Genomic DNA, 14,009 nt, shown 5'->3' with positions numbered 1-14,009 from the left:
ATGGATGTTCAATAAAAGAGAAGCATTTGAAGAATTCCTACAAAAAAAAAAAGACGAGGAAATTATTCAATTTGTAAGTGCCCCAGACAACAAATCACAAAAAGGTGAACAAATACAGCTACCAAGGAAACAATTAACAAAGTAAATTAACCCATCTCTTGTTTGTTCTTTGTCCTTCGTTTTTGAAAAGGACCAATGACATGAGGAGGGTGCTGTCTTGACTTGCAAGTGAATTGGATTTAAGTGAGGCAGGGCTGTACAAAGTCATCAGCTTCACTCTCTCCTCTAGAGCCATCTGGGTCCAGTGGCAAGATACAGGTCAGGACAACTGGAGATGGCCCCGGATGCAGTGGGAAACCTTGGCCTTTTTAAGTTAAAATCTCTCCCAGGTCTCAGTTTGTCTGAGGCAATGCCCATTCAATGATTAAGGCTAGGTTAAGAAATGAAGCAAAGAATGATCTCTTTTGCCTAGTCAAAAAAAAAAATCAATTTGGGAGGGGAAGACCCTCAGCCCTGCCTCACTTAAATCCAATTCAGTTGCAAGTCAAGACATCACCTGACTTTCCTGATGTCATTGGTCCTCATGGAAAACAAAGGACAAACAACAATCTGTGAGAAGTAGTAGCTGCCCCACTGGGGACCCAACTGGCCAGTTCCAATTGGGCAATGCCCCACACCTCTAGAAACTATTAAAAGGAAAAAAAAAACAGAAAGAGAAAGACATCTATAGAGTTAAAAACACAACACAAGTAACAACAGAGGTACCAATTAGAGATTTCTTTCTAAAAGTACCCAAAGGGTTAAAGATGAAAGGGGAACATAAATAGGAAAAATAAGGGTGCAAAAACAGGCCTGAAACACTATAGACTAATAAACATCTTGACCAATTGCCCTCTCTTGTAGTTGAATCTGTTTTTTGTGGGACTAAACAACAAAATAGAACAGTTCATGAAAGGGGAAGGGGAAAGAGAAGATTGAGAGGAATGAATGCTATATCCTTAGCATGTCATTGGTAAATAGTGAAGGGAAAAGAACACCTATAATCTTTCAAGAAAAGGGTCTATCATAGAATAGGTGAACTGGTAAAAGGAGGGATTGAAATGAGGGGAAAGAAAGGGTTAAATTTCAATTCACTGGTGGGACTTAGTCTCATTGAAGAACACAAACACTAAAGAAGGAAATAAATAAATTTAACTACCATGACAGAAGAATAAAAGTTGATAGTAAACAGAAGGGAAAGAAAATTAAGGAAAGGAAGAGAATGAGAATGAGGATAATGGATTGTTAGAAGAAGGTACTGAAAATGAAAAAAAAAACTAACAAAAGAAGTTGAAGTAGGCAAGAGAGTAAAGATTTTAATTAACTGCTTAGCTGAAAGAAAAAAGGGAGAAGCAGATAACTAAATAAAAGACAAAAAAAGGAATGAATAAGTTAAGCAAAACTTAAAAACTAGGGGAAAAGACAAACAAGGAGGTGGGACTTGAGAGTGAGAGGAAGAGAGAATAGATTGCCTTAATTAGAATAATTAGAGAAAATTAGAGGAAATATATAAACCTAACTCATAGCTTTATATGTAAATGGATTAAACAATCCAATAAAATGAAAATGACAGATTGAATAAGAAAACAATACCCTATAATCTCTTGCTTTCAAGAAACTTACCTAAAAAAGTAAAGACATCCACAGAATAAAAATGAGATGCTGGAACAAAATTTACATGCTTCTGGTGTATCCAAAATAAGTAAGAGTTGTAATCATGGTATCAGACAAAGCAAAAACAAAAATTCACAAAATAAAGATAACAAAGAAATTACTTTATTCTGAGAGGAACCACAGACAAACAAATATGTAAATGTATATGCTCCTAATGCCACATTCTCTGAATTCATAAAGGAAAAATTAATTTAACTGCAAGATGGCATAGTAACATAGTATTAGCTAGAGATTTTGATGTTTCAGATTTGGACAAATCCATCTATCAATTATAAAATAATTATGTGATAGGAAGAGTGGATGAGTTGGACATGTGATGAGAGCAAGAGTGACAAGTGAAACCATACACTGTTACCCTCATGTTTCAGGAGAAAGCAAGAAAGACCTCTAGCATATCAGCTATGTTGAAGTTTTGAGACACTATGAACAAAAAACACATGGGATAGGTAGTCATTGATGGGCTGCAATCTGAATCATTGGAGAGAACTCCTAAATCAGTGAGATCACAGATTTCAGTATATTTCGTCAGATCTAGCCATTCTTCCCAATGGCCACTACCACTTTTTCACATTTGACATCAGGGACTGAGGTGGCAAGAGTTGAAATGTGGGGGTTCTACTTGTCTTGCTGATGATAAAAGATGGCCTCAGGATCTCTTTACTCTGAATTACAGGTATTAATACATAAGAGGTAGGATTTATTAGACATGAGATAGGAAAAGTATCACTTGATTAGTTTACTCATTTGATAAGAGAAAGGGACAAATATGTGTCATTGTAAATGTTCTGGTCATGAAGGAGGTTGCTGATCCCAGGGAATATATGTCAACAGTCACTTTGCCCTTCTATCCCTCTCTGTCACAGCCCAGGAAATAAGTTGATGATAGAACCAAGAGGATTGATAATAATGATTTCCACATCTCATCATCAAGTCCTGACAATCACAGGGTCACTTCACTCTACACTTCCTTTCTCACAGTCCCAGTGCAAGCTTAGGATGTGGCCAAGGTCTTGGCCATATATTGGTATGTAACAGCAAAGCTTATCTAATTGGGTCCTGGTAGTGAAGAAGGCTAGAACAGTAAATGATTTGTAGACAATAGCAGACAGCACAGTGATACAGGGCAGGGTAGTTGAAATTTCCAGTGAGGACAAGGAGGAGGAATATGTGGAAAGAAGGCTATGTCTTATTTGTTTTGCCCAGGTCTTAGACCTTTAAGGGCTGATTAGGCTACATTGTATCTATGATTTAATGTTCAAGCATAATCTTTAGGTGTAAAACAGGTTAAGGCTATATGCGTTAAAGTCTGCTTTTGGAGGAAATTTATATTAACCAGTATTATGAAGGGAGGGTAGCTCTCTCGATTTGACAAATTGTTTTTTCCTGTCAGGCTTTTGTTGATATATTGACCTGATGGTCATTGATGGGCTGCAATCTGAATCATTGGAGAGAACTCCTAAATCAGTGAGATCACAGATTTCAGTATATTTAGTCAGATCTAGCCATTCTTCCCAATGGCCACTACCACTCCCTAGCTGGGCTCTGTAGAGCTGCACCTATATATCCTTGTTGAATGTTTGTATATCTTTGCTTAGTGTTTGTTTATGTTTAGTGGGGTGTAGGCTAGGTTCAGTGAAAACTACTACCTCTGGTGTGAGGGCTGCCCAGCCCTTTTCAGGGCTACTTTCCACCTTTTGTGTCCACCTGATCCACCTCTCACCTGTTGCTCTCAGAAACCGTAACATGCACAGAGGCCACACCCAGTAAACTGTTTTGGCAGGTGGGCTAAACCAGATTGAGGGTAACCAAGGGGTTTCAAAACCGTTGGTGAGTTAGGGGGATGTCTACCCCAAGCACGTGAATGGGTGAATTCCCCTGGTGGAATGGGTGAATGAGAACGATTTGTTCCAATGGCCGTGAAGTCAGCTGAAGAAGGCTCAGTGGAGAGCTTAGAGCTTGGTTAGACATCAAAGACACCAAGGACATCCACTGCATCTCAAGCCATCACCGGTCATCTTGACTCTGTTCTGCCACTGGACTGTGATGACTCTGGAAGAGAGAGTGAGGCCAGTGACTGTGCAATTCTGCCTCACTTAAATCCAATTTACACACAAATCAGAAGACATCACCCACACCATTTTACCATTTTTACCTATCTCAAAGTCCTGTGGTGACAGGCAAGTGATGAAGCAGCAGGTATGGATATCCTGGGATTTGTAGTCACAACCCTGTACACAGGCAGCCCAGACCATAGGGTCATCTTCTCACTGGAGATAGCAGTGTGATTTGCCAGCCTTCTGGGTGTTTGAGCAACCTTTTAAGCATTGCATTGCTCACCTCCTGGTGTGAGGAAGGGGCTTGAAAAGGTGCCCTAAAAATTATCTGTTTATACAGTACTGGCCTGATTACCATGACAGGTGGGGATCCCACCCTGTGGTCGAAACACAGAAAAAATGTACAAAAACTTCTGCAAAGATGATTCCACTCACCATCGGTACATGGGATGTGCACACATTTATAGACAACACAAAATCCAGTAGACGTGAAAAACGAACAGCTCTTGTTGTGAGAGAACTCAGCAGGTATCACATCCAAATAGCAGCCCTGAGTGAAACAAGGCTGATACATGAAGGCCAGCTTACTGAAGTCGGAGCAGGATACATGTTTTTTCTGGGATAACCACAGTGAAGAGGAGTGCTGTGAAGTTGGTATAGGTTTTGCAATCAAAAGTAATCTAGTCAACAAACTTGTATGCCTAACAAAAGGAGTGAATGACATGCTCATGACAATGAGATTGCCACTTGCAGGAAAAATGCCATGCACCATCATCAGTGCCCATGCTCCCACCATGACAAACCCTGATGAAGTCAAATAAAAATTTTATGAAGACCTGGAGACCTTTATCATCAATGTGCCAAAAAAGGACAAGCTTATAATTCTGGGTGACTTTAATGCTAGAATAGGCTCAGACTACCAGACATGGCAGGGAGTCCTTGGGAGGAATGGAGTTGGAAACAGCAACAGCAATGGTCACTTACTACTGAAAACTTTTGCATCTCCTGACCTTCTCATCACCGACACTGTCTTCTGTTTACCTAAACACAATAAAACTTTGTAGATGCACCTTTGCAGCAAACATTGGTATTTAATAGATTATAAGGAGAAGAGACAGACAGGATGTCAGAGTAACAAAGGCAATGTGTGGTACAGAGTGCTAGATTGATCATAGACATATCCTCTCCAAGCTGAATGTTCTCATTCAACAAAACTGATGGCCCCAAGGCAAAATGACCACCAGAAGAATTAATGTCAACAGGTTAGAACCCTTCTCTCAGTGGGAACAGTTTGTCGCTAACTTGGAAGGAAAGTTGAGGCAACACACAGTTGGCAACAGTGGAGCAGAAAAGGAGTGGGCAGCTTTCAGAGATTTGGTGTACAGCACTGCATTTGCTCTTCTGGGTCAGAACACTTGCAAACATCAAGACTGGTTTGATGAAAATGATGGGGAAATTCAGAAGCTGCTAAATGAAAAACAAGAACTCTGCAGGGTTTACTAGCAGGATAGTTCATCCATCCCTAAGAAGGTAGCATTTAACTCCATCAAAAGTAAAGTACAAGCAAAGCTTAGAGAAATGTGGGATTCTTGACTCAGTTAAGGAGGCAGATGAAATTAGTTTTATGCTGATAGTAACAATTCAAAGCACTTTTGTGATGCCCTGAAGGCTATTTATGGGCCAAAGATCTATGGTGCATCTCAACTAATCAGTGCTGATGGAGCCACACTGATTAGTGATGAGGACATGATCCTGGAGAGATGGGCTGAACATTTCCATAGCATTCTCAACAGATCATCATCAATCAATGCTGAAGCCACTGACCGTTTACCTCAGATTGAAGTCAATCCCTCCCTAGCTGAATTTCCAACTGAAGAACAGTTTTTGAATGCCATTAGGCTCCTTTCATGTGACGAAGTATCTGGTGCTAATTCTATTCTAGCTGAGATTTACAAGATGTGTGTGAGGGTCCATTGCTCATACAAAAGTTGACTGAAATTTTCCAGTTTATATGGTAAGAGGAAGTTATCACCCAGGAGTTCAAGGACACCTCCGTTGTCTATCTCTATAAAGGTAAAAAAAGAAATAGATTGTCCCGTGAAAATCACAAGGAGGTCTCTCTCTTAGTCATTTCTGGCAAGATTCTTTCCAGAGAACTCCTTAATAAGTTGATCCTTCACCTGGAAGATGATCAGATGAAGCCAGTGTGACTTCAGAAAGGGCTGAGGAACAGTCAAGATTGTGTTTTCTGCCTGACAACTCCAAGAGAAATGCCAGGAGCAGAACAGAGGTCTGCACACAATGTTTGTAGATCTGACCAAGGCCTTTGATACTGTCATTTGTGAGGGCTTATGGAAAATTGTGTCTAAATTTGTTTGTCTGGAGAAGTTTATCAGTATGGTATGTCAATTTTACAATGGCATGCTTGCCCGGGTTCTGGTTAGTAGATGATGCTCTCATGTTTTTCCAGTCATGAATGGAGTGAAACAAGGCTGTGTGCTTGCTCCCATGCTTTTTAGCATGGTGTTTTAGCCATGTTGTCAAATGCCTTCAGTGAGGACAAGCACAGCATCAAGGTCAGTCAGCTACCTTACTGATGGTAAATTTTACAACTTGAAAAGGCTAAAAGCCAAGATTAAAGTGGAGAGAGTGTTGGTGCATGATTCTTTGTTTGTGGGTGATTATGTACTCAATGCAGCCTCTGAAGCTGAGATGCAACAAAGTATGGATCAATTCTCTGCTGCTTGTGCTAATTTTGGCCCAACAATTAACACCAAGAAAACACAGGTGCTCCGTCAGCCAGCACCATACCTTCCATATGTGAAACCTTCAGTTACAGCATATGGAGAAATTTTGAATACTGTGAATAAGTTCTCTTACCTTGGCAGTATACTTTCCAGGGATGTATACATTGATAATGAGGTTGACACACCCATTGCTAGAGCTAGCTCAGTGTATGGGAGACTCTGGAGGAAAGTGTGGGAGAGAATTCTTATGGACTGACTACCAAATTGAAGGCCTGCAGATCTGTTGTGCTGACCTCATTGCTGTATGCCTGTGCAACCTGGAGCACCATGCCAGGAAACTGAATCACTTCCATTTGAATTGTCTTAGGAAGGTTCTGAAGATCACCTGGCAGGATAAGATAGCAGACACTGAGATCCTTTCTGAACTAAACTGCCAAGCATTCAACCTCTGCTTAAGAGAGTACAACTCTGATGGGATAGACATGTTGTTCGAATGCCAAACATATGCTTGCCAAAAAGACTATTTTATGGAGAACTCACATAGGGCAAGTGCTCACATGGTGGTCAGAAAAAGTGACACAAGGATACTCTCAAGGTCTCTCTTAAGAACATTGGAATTAATTGTGTGACATAGGAGACACTGTCACAGGACCACTCAGCATGGCGTGCCCTCATTAGAGAAGATGCTGTGCTCTATGAGCAAAGCAGAATTGAAGTAGCTCAAAATAAACTCGAGATGTGCATATGTAGAGAATCCACCCCAAATGTTCACATGGACTATTTGTGCCTGACCTGTGGTAGAGCTTTCCAAGCTCATTGTTGGTCTGATCAGCCACAGTCAGACACAGTGTAACTTGACTCTAACATAGTGATGCCGTTTTGATCCTCTTTGAGAATGAAGGACAACAACCAAGTTTATATTTAGTAAAAGTTTTTTTTTAACTTACCTCATTGGTTTAATCTCTCCAGATCTGGATTTCCATTTGGAAATTTGTGCATCAAGCACAAAACAAGCTGTTAATTTCTGAATTGTTCTGGAAATGGGGGCCATGGACCTGTCCTTTTGGGATATTCAAAGACAGAGGATGGATGTAAGTGCTAGACGTTTAGCATCAGTTTCTAGGGGAAAATACTAGTAAAAGGAAATATCTCTACTTTATCAATTTCTCATTTTTAGGAATTGGTAAGCTTGGGTCAGCTTGGTGCTTTAGTGACACCATCTCTTCTTGATCCTTTTTTCTAATCTGTTAGAATATGCAAATTCCTCAAGAATAGAGATTGTTTGTATCCTTATTGCCTAGCACAATGCCTGGTATCTGGGACATGCTTAATAAATGCTTAATTGGTTATTTTTGTATTTGTCTAACCAGATAATAGTCCAATATTCTGACTGCACACAAACATGTTACATCTTCAACCAATTACTTCCTATCTCTAAAAATGTAATCATTTTTGTGATGTTGTATTATTTGCTACAGACATCTTCCATTTCTCTTCTCAGATAAAGTAGTCACTTGACTAAAGTTCAGCTCTGATGCTTTATTGTGGCATTAAGCCTGGGCTTCTTACAGGCTATACCAATGGGACACAAGCTCTGGCAGGACCTGCTAAGCTTGAAAGGCATTGGGTTTAGCCTTTTTGTCAAAGAACTAGCCTATTTGAAAGTAAGCCGACTCAAGTATAAGCATGGTTGGCCACTAGGTAGTAATTATTTTTTTAGCCACATGGAGCTGTGAAATAGAACAAAAATGCAAAATTGACCTCAATCTTTTAAGGCTCCCTTCTGCTTCCATAATAGCATAGAAGCAGAAAAGGAAGTACCAAGTATCACACTTTTAAAGACTGTCCACAGGTAATTAATATAACTGTTTCAACATGTTGCCTCTATCAGAGCAAAGACTATCATATTGACATACTACTGGCAGAATTGATCTATATAATTATTGACATTTTACTATAAATAAAATCCAAAGATGTCAAACATTTCACAACTAAATGGAAGATGAACTGTCAGCTCTTTTGGGGAGATAAGTAAAGAAGTTGATAGAATTGGTTCCATAATGTTCCCAAAGGCAATAAGAAAATAATTTTATGGCATAATTATTTTGTTATCTCAACTTTTAAAGGTCATGATGACCAAAAGCATACAGACCACCATAAAAATAATTATAGCTTATGTACAAGTGTCCATTACAGAGGATAGTAAATAAGTTATATGAAGAACTCAATAAGATCTTCTAAATCAAGTCAACAATATACCTTGATATTAGGTGACTTCAGTGTGAAACCAGAAATAAAGGAAAATGTGATTTGAACTCAAGGAACAAAATAGGCAAAAAAGACTTAAAGACTACTCAGAAATTTTATACCTGTATATTATGAGGTAAAATAAGTAACCCTGTTTCTGTCTGTCTATTTTTTGGACATTGGCATTTATAATCACTTACTCTAGATTTCCAAAATATTACTTACACAAGTCTGTTGAAGTAGAGAAATGTCCTATAAAAATCTCATTTTAAAATGTGAATATGTAAGTTGCATCAAGTTAAACTTATGACAAACTATAAAAACCTAAGTTATTTTCATGTATTATAAAAATACATCAATTTTGTGAAAATATCAAGGATTCTCCATATGTTCCCAGCACCTTCAGCTTGATTTCTCACTTTCAACTTCTTTCTCTTTCTTTTCAACCTCTTTTTTTGGTAGAAGTTGAGGGTTCATGATGTTTATGATACTTTTTTTTTCTATTTCCCTCTAGACAAAAGTTAAACAGCTGCAAAAAAAAATAAACTCTCTTGCTGATGCCCGTTCAGAGAATGACAAACTACGCAAGTTGAATAAAGCCCTGGAGACAAAATATGCTCAGGTATGATTAGTGCTTGGAAAGTCAGGTAGTTGCTATAGTATAATTATCTCTTAACAGACTGATCTCACACACTTCCAGTGAAATCAATGTACTAGCACCTAATGCCATTCAAAAAATTTTTTTTGTTATAGGCAAACTCAGAACTCACTGAAAATAAGATAAACCTACAAAACACAGAAGCTCAACTAAAGGAGGTATAAAAATAAGTACACTGATTTTTTTTTTGCAAACCTATTAAATATACCAACATGTAGAAAGGTCATGACTTTGGGAGTCATGCATGTTGGAAGTTTAATCTCAATAGTCTTTGTTCTTAAATTAAAATACAAATAGCCATTAATACAAATATATCCTTTTTTTGTGAAGCAATTGGGGTTAAGTGACTTGCCCAGAGTCACACAGCTAGCGAGTATTATGTGTCTGAGGCAGGATTTGAACTCGGGTCCTTCTGACTCCAGGGCCATTGCTCTATCCACTGTGCCACCTAGCTGCCCCAATACAAATATGTTCTTTTGGTTAAGTCATATAGCAGCTTGGTTGGACCCTCAAAAGAAGAAAAACTTAAAGCTTATTTGACTTAGACATTTTCTTTGTCAATACATTGACCCTAGACAGAGAAAAATACAGAGCCCCATTAACAAAGGACTGTTTCATACTAGGTCATATATTGTTTTTCTCTACAAGAAAGAAAAAATTAACACAAGGATAACATGGTCAAGATTTTTTAAATATTTAGTGGAAAAACACCATGAGTAATGGGTTTCAGCCTAAAGCAAATGACAGTCTTCAGTGATCACAAAAGTACTAATGAGATATTTCAATATACAGGGAAAAAAAATTGAACTAAAGTTCTTGTTCTGACACCTTTAGCTGTGTGACTTTGGATAAATCATTTCTTTAGATCTCAATTTCCTCATCTGTAAAATGGAAATAATAATAATACTTGTACTCCCTAAGTCACAGATTTGTTTAATTCAACAAGCATTTGACTTGTGTGCCAGGCATAAAGTGCTTGCATATAAAAATAAAAGTCCTTGCCCTTAAGGAGTTTACATTCTACTGCAGGGAAATATATACATAGATAATAAGCTACCAAATATGTAAAGAAAGAATATATATATATATATATATATATATATATATATATATATATATATGAACGAGGCAGATCCAAGATTACATAATAGCAGAAAGTACGGCTGAGTTTGCTGCCACAACTCCTCCAAACATATTAAAAATGCACCAGACTAAGTCTTGATTAGGAAGACAAGGAAAAAAAAATCAGTCATTTTTCTATATTGTGTCAGTATAGAGAAATAAATAGGAGTTCTGCAATGATTTGTAATGACTTCATTACAACACAGGGCGAAGCAGTGTACCAAGACAAGATGAGATCCCAAGTCAAGCACAGGTAAGCTTAAACTAGTATAGGGCTCAGAAATAGGTGTGAACTGGCAGCTCTGTCTGTTACTACCTACTTCAGGTCACAAATCCAGAACTTACTGAGGAGAGGACCTGAACCTAGGGGTATCATTCCATGGTGAGGTCACAGGCCCGAACCTGTGTATTGAGCAATGAGCAGATTCAAAAACAAATAGAATCTATGTGGTTCAGACTCCTGGGACAGAACAAGGTCTTAGTTCCAGTTTCCAGTTCATTCTGAAATCTTTAGCAGCAGGAATCCCAGGCCAAAGTAGAGCATGCAGTTTTATTACTATGAAACAGCAGAACTTTTCAGGTGGTTAACACTGGCTGAATCCTGTAGTAGTCTAGTGGAAATGGGACAAGTTTACAGGCCTTGACTCAGACATGAACCCAATTCAGGAACTTGCAGATTTGTGCATCAAGGCACAAATCAGACTTTTCCCTGAATCAGACCATTTTGGGAACACTAAAAACTTGCAAATCCTCAGCCTGAGCCCTCCCTGGGATCATCCCTGGAATAACACAACACTCAATACCCCAAGAAAGCAGCAGCAAGACCAGCCCAAACATTCTCTCTAGTAGTTCACAGAGCCCAGCCCTGACAAAATCTGAGGTCAAGAAGTAGGTTGGAAGAATGAGCAAACAACAAAAATTAATCCCCCCATAAAAAACTATTATGACTACAGGGCCCTCAAGACACACACCTAGAAGAAGATTCCAAAATACTATAAGTAAAGCCTCAAAGAAAAATATAGTTTGGACACAGGTTCAACCAGAATTCCTGGAAGAGACAAAGCAAGCATATAAAAAAGAGTTAGGATGCTCTTTATAAATGAAATGAGAGCACTAAAGAAAAAATTTAAAAAAGAAATGAGAGGTATGGAAAAAAGAATTGGAAAGGTACATAAGGGGCACAAAAACTTGCCAAGCAACAAACTCCTTGAAAATTAGAATGGACCAAAAAGAAGCCATTGACTCTATGAGACAACAAGAAATATTAAAACAAAATCAAAACACTGGAAAAATAAAAGAAAATGTGGGGTATCTTATAGTAAAAACACCTAATCTAGAAAATAGATCAAAGAGCAAAAATTTAAAAACCATTGCACTACCTGAAAGCCATGACTATAAGAAAGAGTCTAGACATTATATTTCATGAAATCTTAAATGAAAACTTCCCAAGTCTTTTAGAACCAGAGGGCAAAGTGGAAATAGAAAGATCTACCGGTTACCTCCCAAAGGAACCCCCAGATGAAAACTCCTAGGTACATTATAGTTAGAATTCAGAGCTTCCAGGTCAAAGAAAAGTTACTTCAAGCAGCCAGAAAGTACCAAGAAGCAGTCATAAGGCTCACACGTGATTTAGTAGTCATACTACAGAGGAATGGAAAGTTTGGAATATGATATTCCAGAAGGCAAAGGATATAGGCTTACAAACAAGTATAATTTACCTAGCAAAACCAAATATATTGTTATGGGAGGACAAATAGACCTTTAATGAAATAGAGGAATTCCAAGTATTCCTGATTAAAAAAAAGACCAGAGTTACATAGAAACTTTGAAGTACATACATAATACATACATAATAATCATGAGAAACATAAAATGGTAAACATGAGTAAACAATCATAAGGGCTAAAGAAAGATAAACTGTTTACATTCTATCTCCCTATAGGGAGATAATTCAATAAATTCCTTCATAGCTTTATTCATCATCAAGGATTATAGAGGAAGTCTAATTAGACAGAGGGCCTGTGAGTGGTTTTGTTATATCTTGATGACCTTAAAAGAAGAATGGAAAGGGAGAAGAGTAATATACTGCTGGGAGGAGAAGGAGAGGAAGGATAGGGAAAATTATTTTACATAATCAGGATATGGAAGTCGATACAAGAAGTAAAAAAAGTAGGAAGAGGGGATGGGCAATACTTGAACTTCATTCTCATCTGATTTGATCAAAGGAGGTAAGAATACGCACACACAATGAGGACAGAAATAATTTCATTTAACAAGGAAAGTGGGGAAAAGGGGGGGAACAAGAATAAGGTAGATTAAGGGAGGGATCAGTCCTAAGCAAAACAAACTTCAATAATGTACCAAAATATTGATAGCTCTTTTTGCAATGCCAAAAAAATTAGAAAATGAATGGGTGCCCATCAACTGAGGAAATTTCTGAATAAGTGATGATATATAAATGTGATGGGATACTATTGTGGTATTAAAAATTTATAAAGGAGATGGTTTCCAAAAAAACCTGGGAAGTCATATAAACTTATGCATAGTAAATTGAGAATTTGGGGGAACAGTAATAATAATATTATAAAAATAAACAACTTTGAAGGACTTAGGAACTCTGATCAGCACAATGACCAACCACTGTTCCAGAGGACTCGTGATGGAACAGGCTACCCTTCTCATGATAGGTGAAAAACTCAGTGCCAATTGAGACATTTTTTGAATGCTGACAATGCAAGAACTTGTTTTGCTTGATTCTACATTTTTGTAACAGAGGCTACAAACTACTGTTTTTCTTTCTTTCTCAATTAGGGGTGGGAGGGAAATGTGAGGAAGAGAAGGTAGGTTTTTGCAGATTTAAATTTTTAATTTTAAAATATACCAATATTAAAATATGTCTCCTGCCTCTCAGCAAAGAGGTCGTGGACTAGACAGGTAAGGGATGAGACATATTTTTTCAGATATGGTAAATGTTTTGATTTGTCTTGCTTGACTATTTATTTGGTAGAAGAAAGGGCTCTGTGGTGGTAGGGGAAAGCAATTAATGGGAAGTGACTAATGCAAAAAAAAAACAAAAGACCATGAATATATTTTTTAAAAGGAACATGTACACACACACACACAAAAAGTAGTTTTGTAGGTAATGGAGGGCAACACTAATAATTGGGAAGGTTAGGAAAAGTCTCATGTAGAAAGTAGCACTTGAACTGGAACTGAAAGGAAAATAGTAATTTGAAGAGGTGAAAGTGAGGGAAGAGAGTATTGGAGATATGAGGGACTTGTGCAAAAATAGAGGGAGAAGATGCAGTGCCAGGTACAGGAAACAGCAAGTAGGTTAGTTGGCTGAAATGTAGAGTTTGAAAAAGATAGCTTGAAGCCAAATTGTGAAGATAAGACTTTGTAAGCTAATCATTATCATTATGATAGATAGATAGATAGATAGATAGATAGATAGATAGATAGATAGAT

The 14,009-nt window shown here is 37.9% G+C and overlaps 1 protein-coding gene across 1 annotated transcript in view; it reads left to right on the top strand.

Moving 5' to 3' along the window:
* CCDC150 (coiled-coil domain containing 150) overlaps window positions 1–14,009 on the top strand; it is a 113,444-nt gene that overhangs the window by 48,390 nt on the left and 51,045 nt on the right. The window contains exon 15 of the mRNA XM_027866087.1: window positions 9,276–9,383. Within this exon, the coding sequence (XP_027721888.1) occupies window positions 9,276–9,383 (108 nt within the window). The remainder of the gene's footprint in view (window positions 1–9,275; window positions 9,384–14,009) is intronic.

This window comes from Vombatus ursinus, unplaced genomic scaffold (assembly GCF_900497805.2).
Source record: "Vombatus ursinus unplaced genomic scaffold, bare-nosed wombat genome assembly UNPS02014779.1, whole genome shotgun sequence".
Lineage (NCBI taxonomy): Eukaryota > Metazoa > Chordata > Mammalia > Diprotodontia > Vombatidae > Vombatus > Vombatus ursinus.
The sequence above is the reverse complement of the archived record's forward strand: the minus strand, read 5'-3'. Positions and strand labels throughout refer to the sequence as shown.